General features: G+C 43.0%; 2 protein-coding genes across 2 annotated transcripts; one reads left to right on the top strand and one right to left on the bottom strand.

Moving 5' to 3' along the window:
* The first annotated feature begins 1430 nt into the window (after nucleotides 1–1430).
* Nucleotides 1431–7072, top strand: CCDC195 (coiled-coil domain containing 195). Its single transcript, XM_026109707.2, has 3 exons — nucleotides 1431–1698; nucleotides 3284–3545; nucleotides 6940–7072. The coding sequence occupies exons 1-3, from the start codon at nucleotides 1431–1433 to the stop codon at nucleotides 7070–7072; spliced, it is 663 nt and encodes a 220-aa protein (XP_025965492.2).
* A 1744-nt stretch (nucleotides 7073–8816) lies between these two features.
* On the bottom strand, nucleotides 8817–27825 carry LOC112988883 (guanylate cyclase soluble subunit beta-2-like). The gene is made up of 16 exons (XM_064516909.1): nucleotides 27770–27825; nucleotides 27177–27250; nucleotides 26325–26419; nucleotides 25978–26138; nucleotides 25486–25585; nucleotides 24005–24225; nucleotides 23817–23919; nucleotides 21996–22099; nucleotides 20982–21198; nucleotides 17677–17997; nucleotides 16761–16909; nucleotides 14296–14442; nucleotides 13855–14009; nucleotides 13073–13287; nucleotides 12862–12984; nucleotides 8817–12101 (listed from the first exon to the last, which is right to left on the bottom strand). The coding sequence occupies exons 1-16, from the start codon at nucleotides 27770–27772 to the stop codon at nucleotides 11950–11952; spliced, it is 2340 nt and encodes a 779-aa protein (XP_064372979.1). The 5' UTR covers nucleotides 27773–27825; the 3' UTR covers nucleotides 8817–11949.
* Between the last annotated feature and the right edge of the window lie 161 nt (nucleotides 27826–27986).

Consider the following 27986-nt stretch of genomic DNA (forward strand, 5'->3'; position numbering starts at 1 on the left):
TCAGACAGGTCTTATAACAAGTCCTGTCTACCCTAGCTATGTATTGTGTGTTGCTGCTGGACAGAGAGGCAAAGGAATAGAGAGTAAAATATTGGCATTGCTCCTTCCTTACAAAGCGGGTTCTGAGGAGACTGTTCCTGAGAAGACAGCAAAACCTGCACGGGAATATGCTGCTGCTTCAAGGCCCAAGCTCCCTGGCTGCATCTCAGCTCCAGCAGTTTCTACCTAACCTCCAGACAGCTGCTGCATGACTCTGCCTTCCCACAGACCCCATCACTTCCTCGAGCTGAACTTCCTCTGACACCTTACGGAAAAAATAAAAATGAGTCATCTCTTCTCTTCAGAACCTCTCACCAACTTTCCTTTCTGTTTCACAAGTCTCTGGCAGTAAAGTGAAGTGGCTAAGTGATCTTATTTTCTCAAATATTCCTGAGTAATTTTTAAGCTAGTAGAAATGGTTTGAAATTTCTCAAAGTAAAAGTTGTTTTAAATTATTTTCATGCCGGTTTTCTGGCATTCTCAGATTTAAATTTTGAAGTAAATTAGGGGGGAAATGGATGTTCTACAACTTGGTTTATGAGGCTTTTACATTTTATTTCCAGTGGGAAGATAGCTTTAGGCACTAGGTAATGAGAGCAGCACAAAGGGATCGTGTTTCCCTTTCTAATGCAAGATTCATGTCTGATCTGTCTTTCCTTACATTCCCAGGACATTGTTGCACAAGCTTCATTCAAGCAGACTTCCCAAAGCGCGAAGCAAAGGGCAGCCTGGGCGAGGGAGTGGTGTCTGCTGGGTCCTTTCGGGAGAGCTTGAGGTTACCTGCTGTTCCACCGCAACTGCTGGCCCATCTAGTTAATAGCAGCGATCTGGTAATATTTTAGCTTTAATTTGGAAATACATTTTTTCCTTTTAGAAATAGCTAATTCTTTTCCAAATGCGAAGAGCAGAAATAAATAATTCATCCAGTGGTAACAGAGAGATAGGTAAATTGTTGCAAAGCGAAGGCAGCCCCCTCCTTTGCGCCACTGAGACATATGGAGCCCTTAAGTTGAAGAAAATGGGCTCCAGGTGGGTTCTTCCTCCTTGATCTTTTTGGAGAAAACCAAAGCCTTGAGGTAAGTGAAGGGGCAGGGAAGGATTTTTTGATGATGTGACAATATTGGATTGACAGTGATTTGTGTAAATGCGTAAAAGAAAAGCTCTCATCTGAAAAATGAAACCCTGAATGAATAAATCATGGGCCTTCTCTTAATAACTTGACGGCCTAATCCAGCTCTCCTGGTGGTGAAAGATGGCCCAGCTCTGAGCGCAGGGAGGGACTCCTATTGTCTGCATGCTTTCAAGATCAGGGCCAGCCCACCACCAGTTCAGGAGCTTCTCTTTAGGGCAAGTACATTTGATGCAGGAGCCTGGCGACTGCTCACGGTGGGATGATGGAGGGAAATACCCACCTCCTCCAGGTCATCCGCAAGATGCGTCTGGAAATCAATAAACTGGAGAGAGAAAACCGGGCCCTGAGAGGAGAGCTCTACTTCTGTGGGCAGAGAGCTCTGCAGAAGGAGCAAGAAGCAGGAGGAGAAGGTGGAGATGGAGAATTCAGGAGTCTCGCTAATAGTGAGGAAGAGTCTGTTGGCTCGCCAGTGCCCCTCTGCAGAAACATCTTAACTGGTCCCACGCTGGAACCAAAGGAGCAGAAAGGTTTGCAGAAGCTATAGTTATCAATAACAATAATATTTGCTTTTCATTCAGGATCTCCTAGTTCTGTCGTTACGTATTGCAGAGAATGTGAAATGACCCAACAGCTGTCTCTCTAGTTAACTTGACTGAAGTACTTTGCCTCACTTCAATGCCCACATCCAAAAAAATATTGACTATGTGCTTAATGCTAAGATCTCATATGGGAGGTACCCATATACTCCAAGCTGAGCTTACTGGAGTGTTTTGCTGCTCCAAGGTTCAAGCCGAGTTCAACTCAGCTTTCTTTAAGTAGAATTTGGCTTACTCTTTTGAATTTGCATGGGCATGGACTATTTTGATGGGGTTTTTTTGTCAATGACTGACCCCTCAGTTTTCCAGACATAAAAGAACTAACAGTTGTAATCATGTTCTAACCTCTCTCACATTAGTCAAAGGTGAGAGAAAAAAAAACTACAAATTGTAACAAGTGGTGATAGATTGCATATATCACACCAGATGTACAGTTTCTATTTATTTTTGTCAAAATTCTATGAAGACTCTAGACAAGTCTATGAAAATGACCAGGTTAAGGGGTCGAATAGTATTAATGGATTTAAGTGAACCTGGATGAGTGCTGGAATTGAATAAAGTCCACTGCACTCAACGGCCATGTTACTGAGCGAAGTGCCTTTTAAATTGGGGCTTTCAGTGGCTTCGTTATTATCGTGGGAGAAGCTCACTAGCCTTTCAGTGAGCATGAAAGATGTGCAAACCGATTTCTAACTTCATGGCTTTTCCCCTCCAGCTATGTTCTACAGAAAAAAAGGATGGGATTAAAAGGGGATGTTTAGCCTCTTCTGCCTTTCACCCTCCCCACATTCAAAAATTTTTGAGTCAGAAAACCCTAAAATAATTAAAAACACATCAGGGAATATCTGAATTCCAAGTATAAACTGCTCTCAAAGTCCATAAGGCTGCAGAGGTGCCAGAAGAGCTCAGAGCAGATTGAGAACTAACTTGTCCAACTTGCCCTGTGAGTCAGAGAGCAGTCCCTGGCCCCGTTTTATTTAATGATAGTACTGGTGTAGCCAAAGCGTTAGAGCATGGAGCATGCTGAGGGGTGTCTTCCACCTAACGGCGCCAAGCACTGTGGGCACAGCCAGGTGCCAGGGCAGGACGTCAGGGCTGCCCAGAGACCTCTATTTGCACAAGAGGTGAGTGGATGAGTGGTAACTCCAAGACTTCTCCTTCGCAGTGGTGTAGACCTGGCCTATGAGCTGCTGTGTGATGACCAGCTCAGCACTACGAATGAGAATTTCGTAGTTATGTCTGCATAAACATGACTGAATGGACTTTCACTGCCCATTGTCTTCATGTTTGAAATACAAAAGGGAACAAATTTCACAAATGACATCTAAAATCCTCTGGACAGCCCCATATGCCCTACTGCTTGTACATGCAGCCTTTCTCTTGAATATACATTTTTTTAAATTGGATTTAAGATTTCACTTTTTTAAAGATTTAAAGATTGCTAGCTACCTAAATCAGTGTGACTGGTAGATTCACTGAATTTATTCTCAGCTCTACTTTTGTATTTGCTGCTCAGACAACGCCATGACTGTACGGCGCTACTCCGTCGCTTCGTCAGCGCAGGCTGCTTCTGGCGTCAGGCCCCACAGAGGTGACAAAAGACCTCCAAGCGACGGGCTCCTGGAAGTGCGGGGGAGCGCTCAGCCCCCGACCGGTCCTGCTACGGCACAACTAACCAATGAAGAGGAAAAAGGGGTTGAAAAAATTCCAGCCAATTGTTTCTCCAAGAGTAACTCCAGCAAAATGAAGCTGTTCCAAGAGCGTGTTTACAAGTGCAGGTAGGCTGACTTTACCTTCACGGCATAGATTACCTGGGCTGGTATGCTGGTTTCACTCGATAAAACATACGGACGTGCTTTTGGATTTTAGTTCGTTATCAGCAAAGCCTTTGGTTGTTCAAACGTACACGTACCATTAGGCAGAGGGGAGATCTGTTTAGGTTAGGATGGGCTGCTCCTTCCTGCAAGGTGTGTAGAATTGTCAACATTAGTAGTTTAAATTTGCTATGAGGAGAGTATGAGGGAAGAGGGCTGAAATCGCCTCCCTGTTAAAGCCCAGTGGAGTTTTGCAGATTGACGTGTTGTGTGAACAAGCTAAGCGTGAAAGGGATTTTTAAAGTTTGAATGAAGATATTAAGGAACTCTGAACTATGCTTTCGAAAGTGTGATTAATATGATTCATGGATTTAGATTTACTGTATCATTTTTTCCCCTGTAATTGAAGCATTATAAGTTAATGCTTTCAGCCTTGAGAAATCTTCTGAATTAAGTGAAATGGCTCCTGAATAAGTCCTGAGTGTCTCTGCTCATTGATGGAAAGCTCTCCAATATAGGCCAACAATCAAAGGTGGAAGCACTGATAATGAGACCGTGATATATGGCAACGCTGGTCGTCCAGTGTGGGTACACAGACTACTCTGAATCTATTTAGATCACTGTTTTTAGTGCTGGTCATGCCATGCTCGCAGTGGTAAGAACCCAAGCAGCCTCGCAGCGTGTGCATTTGGACGGGAGAAACGCGGGGGGTTGCCCAGCTCTGCAGCCGGGGCAGGACCGGGGCTGCTCCGCGCCCTGCACGGCGGCGCTGGGCCATGCCGCCTGCGTGATGTGCCTGTCTGCAAGGAGGTCGCGCGGGCGCGTAGCCCCCACCACCCTCGCACAGCAGCGCGTCTCCTGAGCAGACCTGGCGCGCGGCCCTCCGCCTCCTCGCTGAAAGGCTGGAGGGAAGAAGGAGGCTGAGCCTTCAGAAGTGCCTGTGCTTGGTTTTAAAGGACATGCGAGGGTCAGATGTTTCACAGCATTTAAGCACCTAAATTTAGTCCCTGGCAGGGAACGACTATCATTTTCAACAGCGCTGTGACCTTGAAACCGCATGGGTTTCAACACACGCTTCCCCGAGCTCCGGGAGACGCCGACCCCGGGGCCCCGCGCGCTTTGCCTGGAGCCGTCTCCCCGGGAGGGCAGGAGCCGAGGAAGGTGCTGCCAACCTGCAGGACGATGAACGGCCAAGGCAAACAACACGGTGCTCGCGCACGGGGAGAGAGTCTTCCGAGTAATTGAAACAGCAGCACACATCTTCTATAACTGACGTTTGGGGACCTATAGAGGAAAAGCACCAGGTGCTTGGCAGTCAAAGGAACGTTACTGATTATTTTATCGCTATCTTTGGAGCTGCCTTGTCAGCTCTGAACAGCGGTGAATTTGGCACAGTGACTCATGTCTGATCATTGTTGGCTGCTTTAGGAGAAGCAAGAAATTATTATAGAAAGAGCTTTTTAACCTAACCCCATCAATAGACTGGCTGGGTTATACCCTGAAGCATGAGGCCACGTTCTCTTATTGGGAAAAAAAGCTTAATGTATTTTCTGATTGTAACAGTGGACATTTCCATTATATGCACAGAAATCTAACACAGACATCTTAGTAAACTTTTAACTAGTAGGATAATTTGTGTCAAAGAGTTCAGAAAGCTAATTAAGCATAACTTTTTATAGTCATGCCGTTTTTGCTTCCCAGCATGCTGTTCTGTGACAGGTTATTCTAGTCTTTGTTTATTGTAGTTTTCTCATGTTTGCTTTAAAACTATCATCATATATGAGGTGCTGGATATTTTTACCTTCAAAAATTGACTCTTTGGAAGTATCATCTCAGATTTATTTAAAGCACAGTTGCATCAAAGTAATAAAATAATAGTGCTACCAGATCGTTACTAATTTGTATGTCAATGACACTTTCTTTGATTTATGTTAAAGCACTGCTTATACCACATTATTCCCACTTTTGGGGAAAATGAAAAAGGGGGAAATATTTTAACATGCTAGGCAGGATAAGAAAGGCTGAGTATTGTTTTCAGGGCCATTAGAGTAAAATTACAAGGTTTGTAATTTGTTTGCCTGTTTGGTACAACTGTCACTAAGTCATACTCTAAGCCCATGACATGCATTGGCCTTTTGGTGGTTTGACAGGGGATGACATGGGAAGGAGAAACAAACTCCCCCCGCGTAGCACTGCTCTGAGTATCCTCCCCGCGTGCGGCTCCACTGCGACAGGCAGGGCAGGCTGGGCGCGCAGGCAGGCGCGGGAGGGAGATGACAGCACTGCCATCCCCGCAGAAGAAGCAAGCAGCAAGTGTCCGAGCGGGCAGCACACCTACCCGGCAAAACTGAGCTGCTGGCGTTTATCTTGACCACGTTATGGCTGTTCCTTTCAGGGATGAGACACAGGAGCAGTTGTGCAGGCTGGAAAATCAGGCCAGCCTACAAGGAAACTGTTTTGTACATACCACAATGGGACTGTGTATATGACCCAGAAGAGACTGAGAGGTCAGCTTCTTCCAGCACCACCCCAGTGCAGAGCTCCACACGAGGTCTTCTGCTGGACCACAGGTCAATTCCAGCCTCGCAGGTGATGCTCTGCCCCCTGTATCAAGCTCACACAGTGCCTATGCATGACTCGTGTCTCATTTTAAAATGAGTGAGATAGGACGGATGTGGTGCACAGATCTGATGGCTTGATATTCTAGTGGGATAGGTCTGATGGGCAGATGAGAAGGTTGGAGGACACTGCGGAGGCCCTCCCTGCTGCAGGGCCCCCTCGCTAGCTGCAAGGAGGCACTTCTGCAGAAAGCTCATAGTGACAGCAGAGGAGGATCAGAACAAAAACAAATGAACAAAAAACCTGCAAAGCCTGATCCATTTATTTGCCGAACAACCAGTTTCAGAACATACAAAAGAGCATGCTTCTACCTCTGCTTTCACAGTGGGGCAAATTTACCATGCACACTTCCCAAACAACTGCTCACACTCGCACATCAGCAGCCACCTATGCATACAAGTATGAACCTACCGGAAGACCCCCCAGGTTAGGAGTACCCAGATGCTGCATAGACTCTAAGGTTACCTGTGCGCTTAAACTTATATCCAACACTTGGGTGCTGACAGAGGACCAGAAGGCCCACTGGAAAAGGTAGCTGCTTCCAGCAGACAGACAGACAGCACCTAGGCTTGGCCCCAAGGACAGACTGTGTGTCTGCCGTCTCGCTGGTGCATGAGAGGCCCCTGTGCAGCATGTGAGCGCTGGAAGCATTTACCTGTTGCTTGCTGGGTTTTTTTGGAGTTTCTTTGCACGTTCTGTATGTTTGTAATCCTCATAATCCTTTCTCATTTTTCTTCAGGAGTAAAATGAAGGCCGTTAGTTTCCTGTTACCAATGGATGTGTCATCATATGCTGAAAATCCAGGTTCTCTCAAATGCCCACAAAATCAGAACACAAAACAGTTAACCACCATCATTGAAAAGGATATGTGAGCTGGTGAATTTTTAAAGGCCCATTGATTCTCGAGATAAATTGGCCTTAAATGATAGCTGTGTGTCAGGTTCCTTTTCTGCAAAACGCTTTGGCAGGATGCCTTCGGAGAGTCACCTAGACTGTGTTTCGGGTCACTGGCCTGTTGTTTAGCACGGAAATGGAAGCCATGACAAAAGCTGTTGAGAGCCTGCACGCCACGATGAAATCACACGATAGCAGAGGCACCGCCACAGAGCAGCTTCTGTGCACAGCATCTCCAGGATCCCTCACCTCGAGGGTGCTTTAAAGCTGTTTTTGCTGTGTTTATGTCACAAAAAGGGGAAACCAAGTCACCTCTTGCACCTGCTAATCCTCTTCTCAGGCACTTGTTGCAAATGATAAAATAAGAGCTGTTGAAGAACCTGTGAGGCTTTTCTGTATGTAAAACCCTAAAATTTCACTATACCAATGCAGTTAAGTTCGTAGGGCATTACAGAGTCGTTTCATATTACTCTGAATATCTAGAAAGTTGACAGTGACTGTTAATGTCCGTTTTGTGTTCCCTGTCTGTGAATGCTGTTGCAAATGCCTTTCAAGGTGATCATGTTCACTCAGAAAAGTGAATCTCTGAGGAAGTGCTGGGGAGAATAAGTTCTAGCTGGTATGCCGCTGGGACTACAAACCTGACTTAGTATGTTCAGCAGGACTGCAGGCCACACAGCAAGTCAAAATAGATAAAATTTTGAATATAAGAATTTTTCATGAATGGCTTTGGAGCGAGGCTATTTCTCTATATACAGGTATTATTGATGAGTGAATATTGCACAGCGAATGCATGAACAGCAGGTGTTTGTATCAATAATTTTCAGGAAGAATTTCATCTCATTGCCTGCTCTTAGACAACATACTTTTCTGGAGCCTTCCAAAGCAAAAACAGAGACCTGCTGGAAAGAAACTTCCTTACTGATTTTCAGTGATCTTGTGCACGCTTATAAAAATGTGCTCTGTTTTTGATTTTGAAATTCAAGATGTTTTGTACATTTAAGTGTATTTTTAATATATTCTCACTAATGAAGTGAAATTTCAATTTCACTACTATTTATTTGCAGATCTTATTTTCAGCTTGGGTTTGCACAGAGTTGCTTTGTAATGTTAGAAGTAGTGGTAACGAATAACTCAAAGAATAAGTCCACAGATACTTGCCCAGCAGAGAGAACTGAATTTCATTTGTTTGCAGTGGATGGCTATTCCAGCAAATAAGGTTACAGCTTGGAAAGTTTACTGAGCAGCTCATTTTAGAAGGTATTTACAGGGAACTTATTTTTAAAATGTTTTAATGAAAGCTTCGTTGTCAAAAACTAGACACTACATATATGTTCAGTTAATTACCTAAATCCAGTTAATTTCCCTTAACACAGTAACACCAAATGTCTTTGAAAAATCTGGCTCCTAGGTCTTTAAGGCATTCAAGCACTTTTCAAAAGTTGCACTTGAAAACCAGCTTTAATGGGATTTGAGTATCCATATGCTCTAGACAGCTTTGAAAAAAAAAATCTCCACTTCTATGTTCTCTAAGCCTCCACTTCCACTGAGCAACAGTGAGAATTATATTCTCCCACCCATGTCAATTCAGTGTAGATAGTACGGTCTCTGAGACGAGGACTGTGTCTTACTAAGCACATGACAATGTTAAGTGCAGTGGGCTCTTGATCCCAATAGCACAAAAATACAAACAACTTTGTGTAAGGCCAAGAAATAAAACTCACTTGACGTTTATTAGAGGTAAAACATTCTTAAGGAATTCCTGAATAGGCATAAGGAAGAAGAACAAAAAATGTGGAAGGGAAAAGACTCAAAGTAGTCATTGAAAATGGGAGTCAGTATATTAATGGAAGGATTTATTTCTGAATGATATTTTTGCATCATTTCTGTCTTTAGCAGTGCCTAGTTTTAAGAACACATGATGATACTCAGGCACATTTATTTTTTAAACAGTTGTGCAGGTGTGACCTAGCTCTGCATCTCCAGGACAGAAGCAGGAAAATGGGACGTAGCAGAGGCCACAGAGAAACCACTGATCACATCAATTTCACCAAAGTACAGCATAAAACAGGTTACCATGGAGCATTTGCTGGCAATTAAAACATTCCAGTACCAAACATTCATAGACTGTTCAGTGCAAAATGGGCAGGTATAAGCAAAGCAAGTGTTAAAATTTGGGAGGAGAGATTCAGGTGGCAATTAAGCCATGGTCCTTTTTTTTCTTCCTCCCAAAGAGATCTACACAGGCTCACAGGGGAGCCCTGGGCTTCCACCTAAAACCACACTGGAATACATACTTGATCCTAAACGCTGATGGCCAGGCGAGGAACCTGTTGGAGCTGCACAGTGTTTCCAACTGGAAATCCTTCCTGTGGGAGAGCTGGTCAGTGATGATCAACCACGCAGGTAAGAGCCTGTGAGAGGAGGTGAGGCAGCGAGAGGCTCCCTCCCGCATTAGCACTGGCCACCGGAGATAGTCCTCTGTCTCACCGCGCGTGGGCACAGGGGGCTGCCTGTCTCCACAGCAAAGGCAGACAAAGAGCGAGTCTATCACTGACATTTGCTAAGACATGTTCTACTAGCATGACTAGTCACGAGTAGTGAAATGAGCCTCTGGGCTGCAGACAAAATTGTCTTGTCAGAGTTAATTCTCAGCTTAAATCAGTAGAATAGCACTGATTTAACTGCTACTTTAGATTTATGCCACTGTGAGTGAGAGAGAAATCGGGCACTCTCTCTCTTTAGGAAAGTTTTTATAAAGCTGCGGCCACAATATGCAAGTGCAGAGCCGTGAGCTCTGGAAGGAGGAGGGAGGACTCCTCTGGGAGGAATTACTAGGGCCGAATGTGAAGTTTAGATGTGCGTCTAAGGGTGGCACACAATCAAACATCTAAAACCTTAACGCTCAGCTTAAAAATAGTTAGGCTTAGACACATCTTTGCCCTACAGCAGATATCAGAGATACGTCTCCAAAATAATGAATATTTCCCAGATAACAATATCCTGAACTTTAAAAAAATAAAATAAAAAATAAAAATCTTGACAGTCATAAAGCTTCACTCTTCCAGAATGGTATTGCTCAGTTGCATTGTGGAAAGTGCTGACATTAAACCATTAAATGGTACGTCTACATTAGCATTTTAGTCAGGATCAGGAGTACACTTCTGAAGTGAATTTCCTAATCGCCCCCACTTACCATGCTTTGGTTCACATTGCGGAGTCATCTCAAAGCACATGAACCAACCTCTTCTGGATGAGACTAAGTCAGAAAATGTACTCCTAATGTGCTACAAAACCTAACAGATACTCAGTGTATGGGACCACTCTAGAAAACACTCCGAAATTCTTGTAGGGTGGAAATCAACACTCTGCATATCCTTCTCCTTTGGTCTGCACTACTTGCTGACATGGACAGCGTCAAAGAGCACCCAGCCAAAGGAGCTACTGTCTCAGAGCTTTAAAAAGGACTTTCAACCAGGTGAAATTTCATCTTGTTCTACTACAGAGAGGATGAGATGCCTTTCATCAGTCTTACCTCTCTGCCTGGTGTTTAAAGACGAGCTTCACTCTTCCTGCAGATACTGAGGTGGAAATGTGATGCTCCAGACTGTAACAGAGGAGTGACAATATCATCTCCAGTGAGTTCTTGCTCCAAGTTCAATTGAGTCTTCTGTTCACATCCTTAGATGATGAATCCATACCCAAAGATCATCAGTGTAGGGTGCACTTAATGTCAAACTCCTCCAGCATACAGTACAATCCATCGACTCCAAGCTGGATTCATAGGAATGAGAGGACAATTTATGATGTGCCACGCTGTCCACAATCTTTATATCCATTGTATTCTTGCTCCTAAATCTTAAATCCCTGCAGCTGAACTCCAGTTTTGCTCTGCCATTACTGATTAATAATATATCAGAATGGAAGTCATTCATTCATCTAAGGAGCCTCTGATACCAGGTAAGTGATGTTGATCTTTAACACTTATTTTAAACGATGTTAACGGCATTAATTTCAGCAGTGACATGCTCCTTCTGTAGTTCTGAAATCTTACTTTTGTTTAGCTGGGGAAGGAATATGAGAAATAAACTGAAACCTACATTGAAGGTCTGAAGTGGTTCATAGGCAGCTTGAACTGGCCTTCAGTACTATGATGAATTTGATGCTAAATATGCATTTCCTTCTAAAATCTTCTAAGTACAGCATGGATAGCTGGCTCAAAGAGTGCACATTGTTTTCTAACAGTTATGTGCTATGAAGTACACAATATTCTCTATTCGTGATGGAAAATAGAGGTTGTATTAGATCTAAATCTAGCCTGCAGTTCTACTACACAATGCCTTTACCCAACAAAAGACTTGTTAAGAGATTCAATGGTCATCATAGTTGTAATGTAGATCAAATTCTGCTGACCTTACTTAGGGAAGCTGTTGGTTGTGATGAAGACAAGATAGATGGTTGCTTCAGGGAAAGTTTCTTTTATTGCAAATGCGCATTTGAGTAGGAATATTTCTAGTTGTATGAGTCACCTCTTTCTCAATTGCTGCATGAGATACTAAGAAGTGATTTTTACATCAGGTGTTTCAAAGACAAGGCAGAGGCTGAAAAATACATCTCCAACCATCTTGTAGTGTTTTCATTCTCCAGTAGGAGCGTTATATGGCACATGTAGCATGATTAAAAAAAGAATTATGCTCCATTGTTTTCTTTTTCTTGAAAACTGTGATGAAATGCATTTTTTCCCTTTTTTTTTTTTTTACAATAGCATGTGCTGCTTGATATACAAAATCAGTCCCACAACAGCAAAATGTAGTAAATCATAATAAAATGGCTCTGTTTAACATAAGTCAGAAACTTAGAGTAAATTGCAAAAATTAGAGCGGACATCTCTAATCTGTGGCTCTTCAGTAGCTGGTTTGACTCGTTCCCGGTTTAGAGGACAAGGATCGTCATCTGAATGCTGGTTGCCATGGAGACTCCCATAGCTTTTGGAATCATAAGTTTTGCCTGAAAGGAAACACTCCTTCAGTGTGAGTTTTTAATGACCATAGAGGTTTCTGTTTGTCAGCACACAGTATAGCAGATTAGCTATGTCTGAGCAGGTAGGAGGGAAGGGAGTAAAATATTTTCTTGTAATCAGTGAGAACATTTTAAATCTGTATAAAATGCTAAAATATGTATGCAAATAGCATTGTAAGGCTTGTTGGAATAGATTAGACTGTTACGGCATCAAATTCGTTATCTTTCAGTATCAGCTAACTCAAAGGAGAGTGAACTTTGATTACAGAGCATGGGCAGGGCAATAAATCGTCCTAATCCTGCAGGAGATCAGCCTGAGGACTGACAGGCTGCATAACCAAGGAGGTCCCTCTCCCTCAGGCTTGAGTCTACAAGGCCTTCCCCACATCTACAAATAATAAGGGCAGATTTTCTAGGAAAAGATGTGAACATGAACAATTGGGCCTGCCCACGTGAAAACTGCCTGTTTATCAGTTCTGTTTGCATTACCAGAACTCTGGAGTTGTACAGCTGTGCCAGCTTGCTTCCTTTTAATGCAAGTGCGAGACCAGGGACTGGTCTGAAGGTGAATGTGTTTGGCTCTAAACAATGCACAGGATGGTTAATTTAACCAATGTGGATACATTGGTGTGAATTGCTGGCTTGAGTAAAACAGTGGTTATTCAGAAGAGGAATATAGTGAAGCTTCAAGATCTTCAAGTTACTTCCTAGTTATGTTATCTTTTCTAGGCGATAACTAAGTAACTACCTGTTAAATCTGCAATTTTTGCTTGATTTCTTCCTTTGCGGCTGTTTTGTGCATCTGTGGGACCATCAGTATACTTCATTGCAATGGCTGTTGGCTGGTTCTTCCCTGGCTGAGCCTGCATAACTGAAAGAACAACAGAAAAGGATATTTAATTGAATTGTATTAACATTCATTTGTTCAAGGAGGAAAAGATATGCCAGGTTGACTCTACCTGACTGATGAGAACTTGGTATTGTTTCAGTCCTGCCCTCTTCAAAGGACTGAACAGATTCATGACCAGAATCTGACTCTTTCACTGGCCTTCCCATAATCTCATTCTCAGTCGCAGTTTTATTCCTAACCAGGAAGTAGGTGTGCATTTTCCCTTTGCCTTTCACTTCTATTTCTCCTCTTTCAGTCATCTCAAAATTCTTGTATTTTAGGCATCTAAAATATCAGAAGCAAAAATGATACTAGTACTTTAGAAGAGCTATTATCTAAGCATTAAAATCAGAAGAGGTAGGGAGAAACGACAGTATTGACCATGAAAAACCAAGAGGATTTGTTCTGATTGTTTATTCAAGCCTGCTTTACTTTTATAAAGTTTTACCCATACAGCCTGATCCAAAACCAGTGGATAAAATACCATCAAATAGTTCAGTATGGTAGAAGCTTCTTATTGACCAGTAAATAAACAATTGAGGCAGGCAATATCAGTTAGACAAAATTACTTCTCATTTCATCTTAGAAGGCAATCAGGTTGTCAGGCATGATTTACCCTTAGTAAACCCATGTTGGCTATTGCTCATCGCCACCTTCTTTGTGTGCCCCAAAACAGCTGATACTGAAATAATCGGAACAAATAAAATTCTTTGCCAGCACAGATTTTCTTTATAAGTAGCTGCACAAATCAGCGACAAAAGACAGCATCATCTATATCTGAAAGCTGCAGCTGTCCAAGGCAGTGTTTTTTAGCACAGCTTTTAACAAGAAGATTTCATCACAGCTACTCACTGATAGGCACTGGAGCTTAGATGAATTTTACTGGGGACACCATGACTCTCCATCCGGGAGGCTATATTCACTGTGTCTCCAAATAAGCAATAACGAGGCATCTTTTCTCCAACAACTCCAGCCAAGACAGGACCTGTATGGATCCCAACTCTAATCTTTACAGAGACATAAAACACCCCCCAAAAACATCACTTGTTATTTAACATCATTCTTAATACTCCCTGGCCACCTAAAAGTTCATCCTAACACAACACTGGGCACCCATAAAATACCAAATACCCACAGAGAGAGGCTCTTTGTGAAAAGTGCACCCATGTGGGCCTTGCCCAAGGTCATAGACGAGTCAAAAGGAGCTCTTTAAAGTCCTACTGCAATGCGTTAACCAGAAGCCCAACCCACAGAGCAAACAATCATACGTACATCTTTGTGTTAACAACTTACTTGAATAGGATTCCCAGAAACTGGGTTCTTTACTCCTTTTGCGGCTATTATCATACCCAAGCCAAAGTTAGCAACCCGCTCTGCATGAGAGGATACGGGCACAGGGACCCCACCGACTACCATATAGGCATCTCCAATCGTCTCCACCTTTAATTGAGAGGGAAACACGTATGAGTATGTCATCTGTATGCCGTTCAGGTTAGTGCTTTGCTGCCTGTGGCTCTCCTTACCTGTAGCTACTCTCTCTTCTTTCTAAAAGATGTTCACAATCACCGAGAAGCTCTGGTGTGTGTGATTTTCCTTGAGGCAGGAGCTGTTCCTCAACTCCACACAAGAAATGTCAATGAGTTCTGTCCCTGCTTACTTGACCCACTTGAGTTATCAGTGTGAGAGGCCCTAAGGAGTCGGGGATGCTGAGCAAGTGTCAAGGTTCTTGCCTGCCACTTAACCAGGGCAGACGTCTGTGCAAAGGACCATCCCCAAGCACAGACTCCTGAGCCAGGAGGTAACTGCAGAGCTCAATGCTATTAATGAGTTCTCTCCAATTCACAGGTGATGTTAAAAGCATATTTCTTTAAAAAAAAAATCCTAATAAATCAAGGGCATCTATTCACTGGTGATGATTATTAAGTGGTTCACATAAAGGTTAAGAATCTCTAAGGTTAGGATGTCAGCGAATGCAAAGTGTGAGCTAAACTATTTATGAACATCCTTCCTTAAAATCAGCTGTTTTCCCACAACATGCTGCAGCATGTTTAAGTCAAATTCTGAAGGGTTAGTGCTCCTTGAGGCAGCCAGGCTCCTTAGGATGAATGGCACGGCACCTGAGAAATGCTTGGGGATTTGGCCCAATAACTAGGGATTATACTGGGAATAGAATAGGCCTGCTTGAAACAGGGAACTCTTGAATGTTTAAAATTCACTGTACAAGACTGTTATATAGCACGGAAATTTTCTAAACTGCTCTTATGAGGCTTCGTTGTTCCATTCACCATCAGTAAATGAGAGATCAGTTTAAACTGGATTTACTGGATTTCTTAAAAAAAATGAACATCAGTAAGAGAGTGGGAACAACGTTCAGTCTTTGAATTGTTCATTAATATAGAGACTTTAAACAGTTCAGCATGTTAGTCTTGCAAAATGTGTTCCTGCACACATCTTCTAGCGAAATAACCTAGTGCATAGTAATGCCAGTAATCTTCCATAACAACTTAAAAATAACTGTAAAAAGGTACTCATGCAAATAGATACTCTAATTATTTTTAGGCTGTGGTGGGAGATATAATTTAATGAGATTTATTCATAACTTCAGACATTTATGAGCTTGGACCAAGTTTCTTTGATCAGTTTCAATATTTCATTTCCTTCTAGAATCCCTGGAAAAGTAATCTTGTCCTCCCGCCCTCGACCCTAATAACCACCTTCATATTAATGGGAGTTATATACGGGCGTCAAAAGGAGATTATTGTAGTGACAGATAATTTACTCATGATGTATGATTTAGATAGAATGGGATGCTAATTTACCCTAAAATCTCGGTGCCAAATCCTGGATCCTTTAATTATTGAATAGTTTCCTTGCCAAGGCAGAAATTCTTCTGATTTCCCAGTACAAATTGTTGCAGCCTGAACTGCAAGTCTTGCCCGAGCAAGGAATGAACGAGATTTGGATTTCAACCTTCACTATTTCTGCCTACCTAAATATTTAATATGTTGGGGACAGATACAAATTTAGGACCTGCTCTTCAGCTGCTCAAATCCGGGTAGCTCTGGAGATGTTAATGACGTCTTTTTTTTTTTTTTTTTTTTTTTTTTTTTTTTTAATGTCAGCCAGGGCTCTGATCCTTCTAGCAAAGGATCACACATCACAGTGTAGATATAATCAATCCTCTCTGGAGCCAGGAGGCAGATCTATGTGATCGTCTAAATCTCCATGAATCAAAACAAAGTTTGTCTGCTAACCAGATGTTTTTTATAAGGCTATTTTCCACCAAAGGAGATACTTAATGATACAGTGACCTATTTTACAACAGGTTGGACTAAAGGAGCAAAGAAAATTAGTCAAACTGGTTCATAAACTAGCATATCTTGTTGTGTTGCGTGGGCTTTGAGAGCAGAGAAAGAGAGATGTATCAAAGAACAGCCATCCTGATATCAGTGTTGTGAAAAGAGACGCTAGCCCATGCTAGAAGTTACATTCCTGCTCCAGTCTTTTAAACATTTAATCACACCTCTGCATGTTTGTTAGTCTCCATAGCAAAACCACATGTCATCCCTTTAACTAAACACAAAATAAAAAGAAAAGCAAGTATGTAGTTTCTCTGTGTGGCTACTACAAACAGCCAACACTTTACAGTTTCTCCAGAAGCTGCGGAAGGGGGATGGAGAGTAAGTGCAGTAAAACAAAACAAAACAAAACACCCTGTTTCCAAACTATTTCTACAGCCTTTATCAATCAGTACATACCTTGTACACGTCATGCACCGTAGTCAGTCTGTCAAATAGTAGGTACATCGAATTCAACATGAGGACTATCTGAATAGGCTCACATTGGGCACAAATGTTGGTGAAGGTCACAACATCGCTGAACAGTATGGTGCACTCTCTGAACTCCCCTGTAAGCAGAATGGGTCAGTAGTAAGTAACTGTAACAGCTGGGCATTCACAACATCTCTTTGAAATTTGTTTCTAAAGACTTCTTTCTTGTCATTCTTTTAGGACACATGACTATTCAGTTGTAATATTCACATAGGGATGTGGATGGAGAGATGTTGGTATAAGAGTGTACTAAATATGAGGATCATAGCACATCTTGAACAATTTAGACATCTGATGCATGCATATGTCTGTCCACACTCAGGACATCCTTAGCTGTTTATCTGCAACTTCATAGGGACTTAGTGAAGGGGGGTAAAGCATATTCTTAGGTGCTGTCCTTAAGGTAGATGTTTTCTGGAATCACAATGCTAGGTTTATAGATAGCAAGAAGAACTTAGAATTTTCTAGGAAAGACCAATTTCTTTAGTTCTTTTATTTTTCAGCCCTCATTTCCCTGTTTACCCAGGTCAAAAACAAAAGCTTGGTTTGCTGTTAAAACACTGAGTTTTGTCCCTGGATGGGCAGCTGCTACCACCTTTAAGCTCCTGGGAATCAATAGTGGCAAAGAGCTTCCAAAGCTTCGATTGACAGAATAGCCTAAGTCTTGTCATCAACAACATGAAGGGACTGCGGTCCTGCTCTCTACTACCTGTGACTGTCATCAAGCAGCAAATCTACTCCAGGGCAGGTGACGATGGCCAGGCTGTACCACTGCCCCCATCTCCCCAACACCACTACACCTGGTGCATGAATCGTGCATCACGAGCGAAACCTGTCCATTCACCTGCCTCAACTCGCTTCCCCTCCTTTAGCTGGTTGGCCACGTGCTGAGGAAGCATGGCATAGAGCAGAGCTTCAGTCTTTTTCTTTTCTTCTTCCAGGTGCTTCGAGAGTATCCGCAGCTCCTCCTTCTTCCTCTCCAGCTGGTTAGAGAGCTCCATCTCCGCCAGTCGCTGCTGATTGAGCAGAATCAAATCCCTGGTCACGTCATGGGGGGCAATGTCTGCAATGTGCATCTGTCGCTCTTCCAGCTCATGCAAAGTGCGAAGCAAAGGGGAGCAGAGGTAGAGCATGCACTGCAGGGGCTCCATCCAGATCATCTGGCCTGTTTAAAACAGTTATTGGTGAGCACGTTCAGCAGCCTGGACTTTCACATGACGCTCAATATTGCTGCTGTTCATATTAACAGATCAGTTCTAAGAACAGTGGCTCTTCCTAGGGTCATGGTTATCAGAGGAATTTTTCCTGTAAGTAAAGGTGGACTTGCTTGGATGAGGTGTACTGGGCAAATAAAAAGATTTCAGAATGATTAAGTGAAACATTTAAAGTTAAATTTTACAGCGGGTGAAATGTGGCCCCAGTGAAGCCAACGGCAAAACCTCCCTTCTGTGGCATCTGGAGCTTCCAATCACTGTGATCATACAAGTAAGCAGGTAAAAAATGCCTGAAAGGCATAGGGAATTTTTGGCATGGGGTTGGGTTTTGTTTGTTCTTTGGGGGTGGTGGTGGTCTTTTTGGATTTCATTTTTCTTTCCTTTATTTGCTTCGTAAGTATCCTTGGTTTCTGAACAGCAGTCTAGGAATTCCTACCTCTTTCTTCCTCCCCCCCCATCTCACTCCTGGGGAAACTGGATGAATAGCTTGAAAATTAACAGGCTTGTGACATAATAGACACCATGGGAATTAAACCTGAGTGAATAAGAGGAGGTAGAATTTTACCTCCGACTGTTTGAAGTTCCTTGTTTTATTAAGATCAATTTTATTCAAAGTCCCCTAAACTCTTAATTTTTTCTGAATCTAGGGAATACCAGATTTGACAATCATCATGTAAAGGAGAGAAGGGGAAAATTAGGTCATATTATATAGTTCAGAGATATAAAATTGAAGTTAAAAAAAACCCTTTTCAGACAAATGTCATTACAGTTAATTACATGAAGCAGAGAATCATTCCATACTCATTCCTCTCAATAAAAATTAAGCAAATAAAATCTCTTTATAGTTGCAATAATTTTAACTGGTAAACTCCTCTGTAGCATTAGAGAGGGAAAAGAAGATGGAAACCAGAATCTGAAAATGTGACTACAAAAAATAAAAAACTGGTTAACTATTGTATTTTCTTACCCACATTTGAAAACCAGCCAGTAGCAAGTTACTCCCCTCAAAGGTGTAAATTAAGGTTTGAATAATGTATTCACATTTTTGAAATCAAAATGCATGGACTCATAGGGGAAGACAATGCTTTTCTCCAGCTGTAGAAATTTCATCAGGAATTTGTGTTTAATACTTCCCCCTTCCCACCCCTTTGCCCAGCGGAACTGGAACTGCCTGCTGGCAGGAGTGATGTGTTCTGTTGTGCATTGCTGGATTGCTCACCCAGTGCTTTAATTATTTTCTTTATGTGCCAAAGATGTTATCCAAGGTCTGCGAACTGGTGTTGCCTGTGCTAGCTGGCTGCTTTTAAAATGTTGCACACGCACAAAGACGTGACTTCTTTATCAAAGATAACCCCTAGCAATGCAGAGAAGTGATTCTGTTTCAGGTGCAGGTGCTGATTTCTAGAGTTACGCGGAGGTAAGACCCAGACAGCTACTTTTACACAGCCCAGGGCACCTCCATGCTTACCCTGGTGGTTCCAAGAGCAAACACTAACTCTGTGGGTAACCTGGTCTTCCTTCACCTTCCACCGATTCCCAGTGAAGGAGAAGGCCTTGGCTGGGTGCGGGGGATCCATCGGACAACTGTCTGTGAGACTCCCACCCAAAATCAGTGGCAATGCAGCAGCCATGCTGTAGAGATTGTCCCAGCCTAGTGGCTTAGGTTATTTCTTTGGTTCTAACCTCTGCAAATACTAATACACAGGGCAGGATGGGAGGGGACACTCTCACGGGTTTTCTGGGAGATCAGCAGGACAGAGTGCCTCCCTGAAGCACCTGCATACAAGTGCGTGCAGCACGGGACACAAGCAGGAGCAGCAGAGTCTGTGTGCAGCTGCAGGACTGTGATCTCTTTTGGATCAGAGAAACATGGTAGGTAACTCACGTGACTGGAGCACCGCAACGGACGGATACAAGCGCTTTAGGAAGGACAGGCTGGGAGGGTGAGGAGGAGATGGAGTTGTCTTTTGTGTGAGACAGCAGCGGGAATGCATGGAGCTCTGCCCAGGGAGAGATGATGAAGCAGCTGAGAGTTGATGAGTTAGGATTAGAGCGCAGGCCAATGTGGGTAATGCTGTGGTGGGTGTCTACTACGGACCACCCGATCAGGAAGAAAAAGTAGATGTGGCCTTTTTAAGAATACTGGAAGAAGCCTCACATTCATGGGGGACTTGAACCAGCCCCATATCTGCTGAAAGGACAACACAGCACAAGCAAGCTGGGATATTTCTGGAGCGCACTGATACACGGATGCAGTTGATTTTCCTGATATAGGTAGGTGATCAAGGAGCTGATGATGGGAGCGCTCTGCTGGACCAGGTATGTACCAACAAGGAAGAACTGGCTGGGGATGTGAAGGCTGGGGGTAGCCTTGGCTGCAGGGACCATGAGATGGTAGAGTTCAGGATCCTGAGAAGGGAACAAGGTAAAATGGATCACAGCCCTGGACTTCAGGAGAGCAAACTTTGGCCTGTTTGAGGATTTGTCTGGAAGATTCCTATAAGATAGGCTCCTAGAAAGAAAAGGAGTCCAGGAGAGCTGGTTAATTATTCTGTGAGTTGCCAAGGCTAGACGTGGCTCAGAAAATGATCTTACCCTCCCTTGGCCTTGCCCCCATTACTCGGGAAACCTGCAAAGATGTGGGTTTTGCAGCATTAGAAAAACACTGTATTTCTAAGCCTTTCAAATGGGAATGTTGTTGTTATTACTGACTGAAAGCCTTCAATATCTGGCAAGTAATATCAGAATTTGTCTATGACCACCTTAAGGTAATGTTTCTATAAACAGAACCATCTAATCTTCTCTTCACTGCATGAAGAAAAGGCCACTTATAGGACTTATGTGAAGCTAGGAGTCCATAGAAATGCATTACTTCAAATCCAGCATCACTCTTGATTTAATATGAACACTTATGTTACTGAAAACAGTGAAGTACCTCTCAGCTCTAGCATTGGCCGTTGCTGCCATGACTTTGGCATCATCTCCCTCCTAGTCTGGAAAACAAATTGGCTGTTGATAAATTTCTGAATGCTAGAGATGGTGAAGGGTACTTCTGGGTGAATGATACTGAAATAGTGATCCAGGCAGATGCCCACGGTCTGAAGGCCAGGAACAATCTTCTGAATGCTCACCCCAGCTTGTTTCACTCTGAGCTTAAAAAGAAAATGTGGACAATGTGTTATAATTCATAGCTTGTTTGGGTTCAGGCCAAGTTATAGCTGACCACTGTTTATACAAGTACTAAAGGCTGAAGCAGCTACCAGCCTTGCTGCGCTACATGGCTTATTTCTGAGCAATGTTTCTGTCTTATATTACCTCAAAGCTCTGAATGAGGGTCCTTCATAGCAAGACACAGCCTGCAGGAAGGAATCTTATTATCTAAATGCTGTTCACTATCAATTGTTAAAAAAAAAACCCAAATCTGCTCCTTATTCTTGGTTATGTTTGTGTAGGTCTAATATAACACTGCTGATCCCAGCACAGTTCAATATAGTACTGAAGGAAGAAGACGCAAGTACGCTGTCTTCTGGCAATACACTGTAGGCTGATAATGCAGGGGGTAATTTTCAACATGCTTGCTAATGGTCTAGCAAAAAATGATTGAGGCTCACCAAGCTTTTTCACTCTTTTCCATCATCTCACTCCTCCCTATGGAGTATCAATGTCACAGCAACTCTGGAGAAAAGTACAGAGAATCTGTATCGTGTTTCAGGGTTGCTGTGCTATCTCCCCTCTTCCTCATTTGGCAACAGTGTCAGATCATGCAGGATTGAGTACGAAAAAATCAGTAGTTTACTATTTATGCTATAACTGCAGATTACCTAGGGGAAAGAAAGTGGAGGAAGGAGACAGCAACACACACAACAGAGAATTGTCGGACAGTCAACACAGAGGAAAATAACTATATGGTTTATGCAAATTAAAAGCCCTTACCATGCGCTTCCCCTACCTCTTTGTCAAAAACCATATGAAAAGGAAGTCCATTGCAAAATGTTTTTGGGTCAATCCAGAGACTCTTGGGATAAACAGGATCAAATCCTCTCAGGAGTTTGCCTGTAGCAAGACAAATGTGTGCTTTTTAATCCGGTTGTGCCTCATAAAACTAATCAGAATCACTGTAGCACTCAGTCTGCCAGGACTCTAGATTACAGTGAGGGAAGACTGTAAGTAATGCAGGGATCCAGAGATCTGTGCTAAATGCTCTGGACTTTAACACACAGCTGATCACACAGCCAGTTTGATTTGGTTGAGAATTTAAAATTTCACCACAAAAAAAATAAAAAGCCTTGAATGTGTGACATTATGTGGAAACAATGAGAATATATGAATGACTGCAGATAGCGCTGTTCTGTGCATTTATAGATATCACAGCAATACAGCACAGCCATACCCCATAAAAATGTACACAGAAGTGGCATTTAATATGCCAGCTATTTAAGAACACTTCTGGAGATAAAGCACAGGGGCACAGGTTAACGTCCTCAGAAGTAGGTGTCCACTCTTATTTTTAAGATCTGGGTTTCAGTCTCCTATACAAAGAATTTCAGTCCATAGCACAAAGGGGAAAGCTTTTATTTTACTTACCCTGAGTTTTTTGAAAAGCAGTCACAATGTCTACAGGGAAATTTATGCTTTCTAGTGAATATATATTTTTGTGATACATATCCAGAATAAAATAGGTAAAACAGTCAAAAGCACCTATCTGACCTAGGTACCTCAATCCTTTGATCTCACGGTATAAACTAGCATTTTCTGGTAATCCACAATGATCACATGGCTGATTATTTCAAGGATCTCTTTCCACAAATCTGCCACTAGAAGGTGGCTATTACAGTCACTCGGGTAAATGCTGTTTGGTAACAGCTGCTCAAGTCACCCAGGAGGCCTGGATGAACAGAGAATGGTGATAAAGATTAAGAATTTAGGCCCCAACTCCCAGAGCCTGGCTCCTATGGCTTCAATGGACATCAGCATGGGTTTATCATCTTTGAAATTCAGGCTCTTCATAACTCCTAGCATTTTCTTAGTCTGTGTAGTGCTGTTAGAAGTTTGAGGGATTTTTAATAACAGTCTTATATTTGAAATCAATTTTTTAGGGTATATTTCTTATTCAGTGTATCTGCTCTTACAATGCATTCAGGTTTACACTGGGTGGTGTCAGGCTCAGTTTTTCACCCCTTCCAGAATGCAGACAGCAGTGTCATGTTGAGCTGGACTCTGATTCCTCCAGAGGAATCAAAAGATCCCAGCAAGAACAGCACTGGTAACCATACTTCCCGTGTTCCCAGGAGGTAGAAGCAGAGACTACGAGATTGGCAGTAGATTTTTCGGTAGCAGAGGGTGTAATTTGGCTTTCAGAATTTTACAACAGTTGGCAACTTCGGAAAAGATTAGCAGTTACCAGGTTAAAAAACACTCTCCTAATTCATCAGCTTAGGCCACCTAACATGACACAGAAGTAGCAAATGTACTGCACATTGGAAACTTTTACAGAAAACAACTTTTCAGAAAAAAACCTCATATTTAAGAGACAAAAGTGACTAGTCATGTTCCATTTAAGTATCTGTAATTAGTAAGCATACTATTACCGGCAGGTTTTACGATTACCATGTCTAACCAAAAGAAACTTCACCAGAAATATTTTGAAAAGATGCAGAGGAAATATGAATGGTGACTTCAAATGGATGGGGGGGGTGTGAGCGGGGCTTATTGACTTTCTTATTGAAAAGACTCATAAACAATGACAAGCTCCCTCTGAACGATCTCTCACCTTTTCCCAGTGTAATTATTCCTCTGATTGTTTTCCAGTGACTTTTCTTGACAGGACAAACAGGGCTTCCTCTGTCTCTAACTGTATTGGCTTTTTCAAGGTCCTGTGGAATAAATCCAAGGGGAAATTCAAGTGCATTTTATTTTAGAGATATTTTAATGATATAATGACAATGACTATTAAAATACCTCTTTATTCAGTTGGTTCTTGATTTGATTTTCAGAGGCAGCAAAATATTGAGGTGAGGAAGAAATTTTCTTTCTTTCTTTGTATGAAAATACAGGGTTTTGAGTGACAAGGAAAACAATATGTTCTTTTTTCCCAGTTCTTTCTTCCTCTTCGGTCTGATTGACTATTTCCATTGAAATATCAATGTTAAAAAAATCCAGGGCTGCTGCACCAATGATTCCTGAAGGACAAACAAAAGACAAAATATTGCCAAGAACAAAACCGTTCCCTTTTCACGTATTTTTCTGATGCTGTGCACCAGTTCAGACAATTCCTAGCGAGCCCTCAATGGAATTCCACTGCTTCAGAACTCAATATTCCAAGCAGCTCGGGAAGAAAAATGCAACATGCTGGTACCTATGCCATTTCTACTACATTCCCATGAAAAGAATACGTGTGTAGAAGATAGGCTTTAAAGTAACTGTCTCTTTTGATTTGTCTGATGCCAAATGCTTATTTTCACTGGGAAAAGCTCAGCAGGATATTTGAAGGATGTGTCCTAATAGTCATACCTAACACTAATATGAATTTCCATTAATCTAAAAAGTGCAGGGGGTCTAAAAGGAAATACTTTCTTCACATTACAGAGTTCTACCATAACAATCTCCTATTTTAGTAGTTGTGGAAAATTTTCTCTTGAGAGAAAGTATTTCGTGAAGATGCATGAACAGTGCTTTCCTTTCTGCTTAGCTATTAGGCACGCTACTGGACAATGACAGTGACACGAAAATCTCTGTCCGAAAATCCAGATAGTTCTGTGTTTCGACAGGAGTATGAAATGAGCTTTGATAGAAGGTAAAGCTTTGATACACTTTTAATTCAGAAGCATCTGTGAAAGAAATGCATATGAGCATCCCTTACAGACTTGTACCTGTTTGACCCTTGCACAAGTACAATTGTAGGGTTTCCCTCAAACTTAGAATAAAGACTTTTACTCCTACAAATATCAGAGTAAAATTCAGTGTTGTGCAGAGTCCAGTAGTGGTTTTGCAACACTGCATGCGCTACAGGAAATGTCCATAATATATTTGTAGTGTACGTCTTCAAATTAAATACAATTTCTACTTCATTGCAATTTAAGGAATATGAGTTCCTGAGAACTAATCAGCTGTTAGACACAATATACACCATGAACTTTAATTTTCCTTCCATTCCTGTATTAGGAATCCTACAGTAGGAACAGCCACTTACAGCCTGGGCTGTCATATTGCAAACCTTAATGAAGTCAGCGGGAGCTACAAGCGGTTGGGCAGTCAGGGGACTACCAAGCTCTGTTGGTCAGATGATTGAAGACTAAACTCAGCCAGGCTTCACTACCACGGCCAATCCTCACCTGAAAAGATTTTGAAACCAGAGCAAAGTATATCTGCAAATACGTGTTTAGCTTCTCTATTTATACTGCGTTACCAGCTGATCTGTATTGTGTATTCCAGCTGATTACCTGGCACAATATGGCACAGACCTCTTCTGTCTGAATAGTAATGTAAATGCATTGATCCATCTTCATTCTTCTCAACTCTAAAAGATGGTGCGTTCATCTCCTGAGGAAAGAACAAACAAAAACAAAACTTAAATATCTTTTCCTGATGAGGAATACTGGTGAATTCCATTTGTACAAAAGCATCCTGTATCTTAACAAAATAACCAACCGTAAGTAATAGGAGTAAGTGGAAATGAAATATGCTCACCTGGGAGGGAAAATCTACTGGGCATTAGAGCCAAAGTACTGAATACTATCTAGTGCTGAGGATTACTCAGAGAAACTATTGTAATAATTGTCCTAATATATAGCAGTAATTAGTCTCAGAACACAGGAGAGCTTGTTACAGCCTCTTTTTCTGTTGTTATTCACGCCCCTGGGAGGCTGTTCCTTGTGTTACAGACTCTGGCAGAGCCCAGCCACAGCTGCTCAGTGCTCACGACTTGAACTTGCCTGGTAAGAAAGGGACAGGTAGCTGTGCAGCGCATCCAGGTTCTCTATGAACTCATAGAGGTTTCCACCCAGCGTTCTCAGCATGTGGTCATAGCCTGAACGTTTACAAAATTCAAAGAAATACTCGCCAAACTGCCTCAGAACCATGTCAGCGGGAACACCTGCCAAAAAAAAAAGGTATCTTAATGAACATGAAACGCTTGGGAGTGCTTGCAATGCATTAATAATGAACGCGGAAAATTTGCAGCACCGGGAGGACCTGACAAGGAACGCAAGAGGCTAAAATCTGGGGTGCAGCCTCAGGCTTGAGTGAGGATGGTTCCTTTTTGTGGAGTGGGGACACATACCTAGTATTTTGCAGGCTTTATCAATGAGTTGCATGGTAATCTCATCTTTGTACACTTCAAAAGTCAGAAAAGTATCCTGAACTCCAGCCTGGAGTCTGCAACAGAAAATACAGCATTCTTGTCTCAGAGATGCTGTTCATACAACATGCTTGGGTGACCCAACTGGCATTCACTATGTGTTTTTTGCTATTAATCTATGCCTTAAATTCCTTCAAGCATGATATGGGAACTCACTACTTCCACTAATGGTTTAAGAGTGTTACTTTAATATACTATGGCATTATGGTAAATTTTATCAAGGATTAGGGCATCATAATGTGGGGTGCTAGAGGAATTAGAGCATTAGTCAGTGTTCTAGTCTACTGGCTTATTGTGCAATGTGGCTCTTGGGTCTCTATAGTCTTGACCAAAAATTTGCTGAATTTTTACACTGGCTTCAATGTCTGTTATATTTATGTGCCTTGGTCTCATTGTGTATTTCATTTGTATGTCTCTGTCTCCTGGAAAATTCCACAGGCCTCATAAAGGAAAGGTGAAAACTGAGAAGATGATATATTTAGCTGCTTTTCTGAAGGTGCTGGAATGAATTGCCTTCAAATCAAGGGTGACATCTATTCACTGTAATTACTTTCCAATATTGTCACAGCGAGCCAGTGAGTCTGTTGTACAATTGTCCACAAGACAAAAATGTCATCCTTAATTAGCCGGCAAAGCTTTTGCCCCCCTAGCTGCTTTTAGTAACTTCTTGAGATACACATCAGCAGCCATTCACCAGTGAGGAACTGTAATTCCCTGCTTCTAAATTCCTGCATATTTTCTTTCAATATTCTACATTCATTGGGAACACATTACCTTAATTTTTCCCATGTTTCTTCACCATACTTTTCAACCACCAGTGACTTCAGGCACGTATTTATAAATCCATACTGCAAAAGCAAATACGTGAGCATGGAGAAGAGGTACTGATCTTTCAGATGCAATCCCGCCTACCATTTTATTGCACTTAAGATTCCACCGCTCATTTTACACCGCGAAAGACAAAGTACCAGCGGCTGACAATCATTACATCTTTCAGCAAAAAGCGCAACCTTTTGCTCGGCGTTTTAGCCGCGCTGAGGAGCCAACGTTTCCCACCCGCTCTTGCAGGTAAAGGCTGAGCAAGCAGAGGCGAGGCACCCGCTGCCGGCCAGCCCCACCGCGGCGCCCCGCTGCAGGGCCGGGCGGCGAGCAGGGCTCTGCCCGCGGCTCCCGCTCTCCGCCCCGCGACTGGCGCAGCCTCCCCCGGGAGTCACCGCCGCCAGCCGCCCGGGCAGCGCTCCCGCCGCACCGGCAGCCCGGGCGCAGCGGGCCCAGCCGCGGGCGGTGCGGGGCGGTGCGGGGCGGTGCCGCCGGCTCCCCCGGCCCGGCCCCCGCCGCCCGCAGCGCCCCCCGGCCGCGGCACTCACCATCCCGCCGCCGGCTCCGCGCTGCCGCGGCCCCGCCGCGCCCGGGGACGAGCCGCGCTCCCCGCCGCGGCGCTGCGCTGCGCTGCGCGGGGCCGGGCGGCGCGGCCCCCCCCCGCCCTGTCGCCGCCTCGCCCGCCCAGGCCGGGTTTCAGTAACGCGTGTTTTGAGAGCGCCTTTCCCCGGCCCTGCTGCTCGGTTTGTTTTTTAACGGAGGGTT

The sequence above is a fragment of the Dromaius novaehollandiae genome, chromosome 9 (genome assembly GCF_036370855.1).
Source record: "Dromaius novaehollandiae isolate bDroNov1 chromosome 9, bDroNov1.hap1, whole genome shotgun sequence".
NCBI lineage: Eukaryota > Metazoa > Chordata > Aves > Casuariiformes > Dromaiidae > Dromaius > Dromaius novaehollandiae.

Bases quoted from the DNA above. Each gene is read 5' to 3' on its own strand.
- LOC112988883 (XM_064516909.1), bottom strand. The intron at 23,920-24,004 runs GTATTTTAATAG...TTTATTCCACAG, and splicing joins AGAACCAACTGAATAAAGAG to GACCTTGAAAAAGCCAATAC. The intron at 14,443-16,760 runs GTATGTACTGAT...TCTCAATTAAAG, and splicing joins CGGTGCATGACGTGTACAAG to GTGGAGACGATTGGAGATGC.
- CCDC195 (XM_026109707.2), top strand. From the start codon at position 1,431: ATGATGGAGGGAAATACCCACCTCCTCCAGGTCATCCGCAAGATGCGT. The intron at 1,699-3,283 runs GTTTGCAGAAGC...TTTGCTGCTCAG, and splicing joins GGAACCAAAGGAGCAGAAAG to ACAACGCCATGACTGTACGG. The intron at 3,546-6,939 runs GTAGGCTGACTT...ATTTTTCTTCAG, and splicing joins GAGCGTGTTTACAAGTGCAG to GAGTAAAATGAAGGCCGTTA.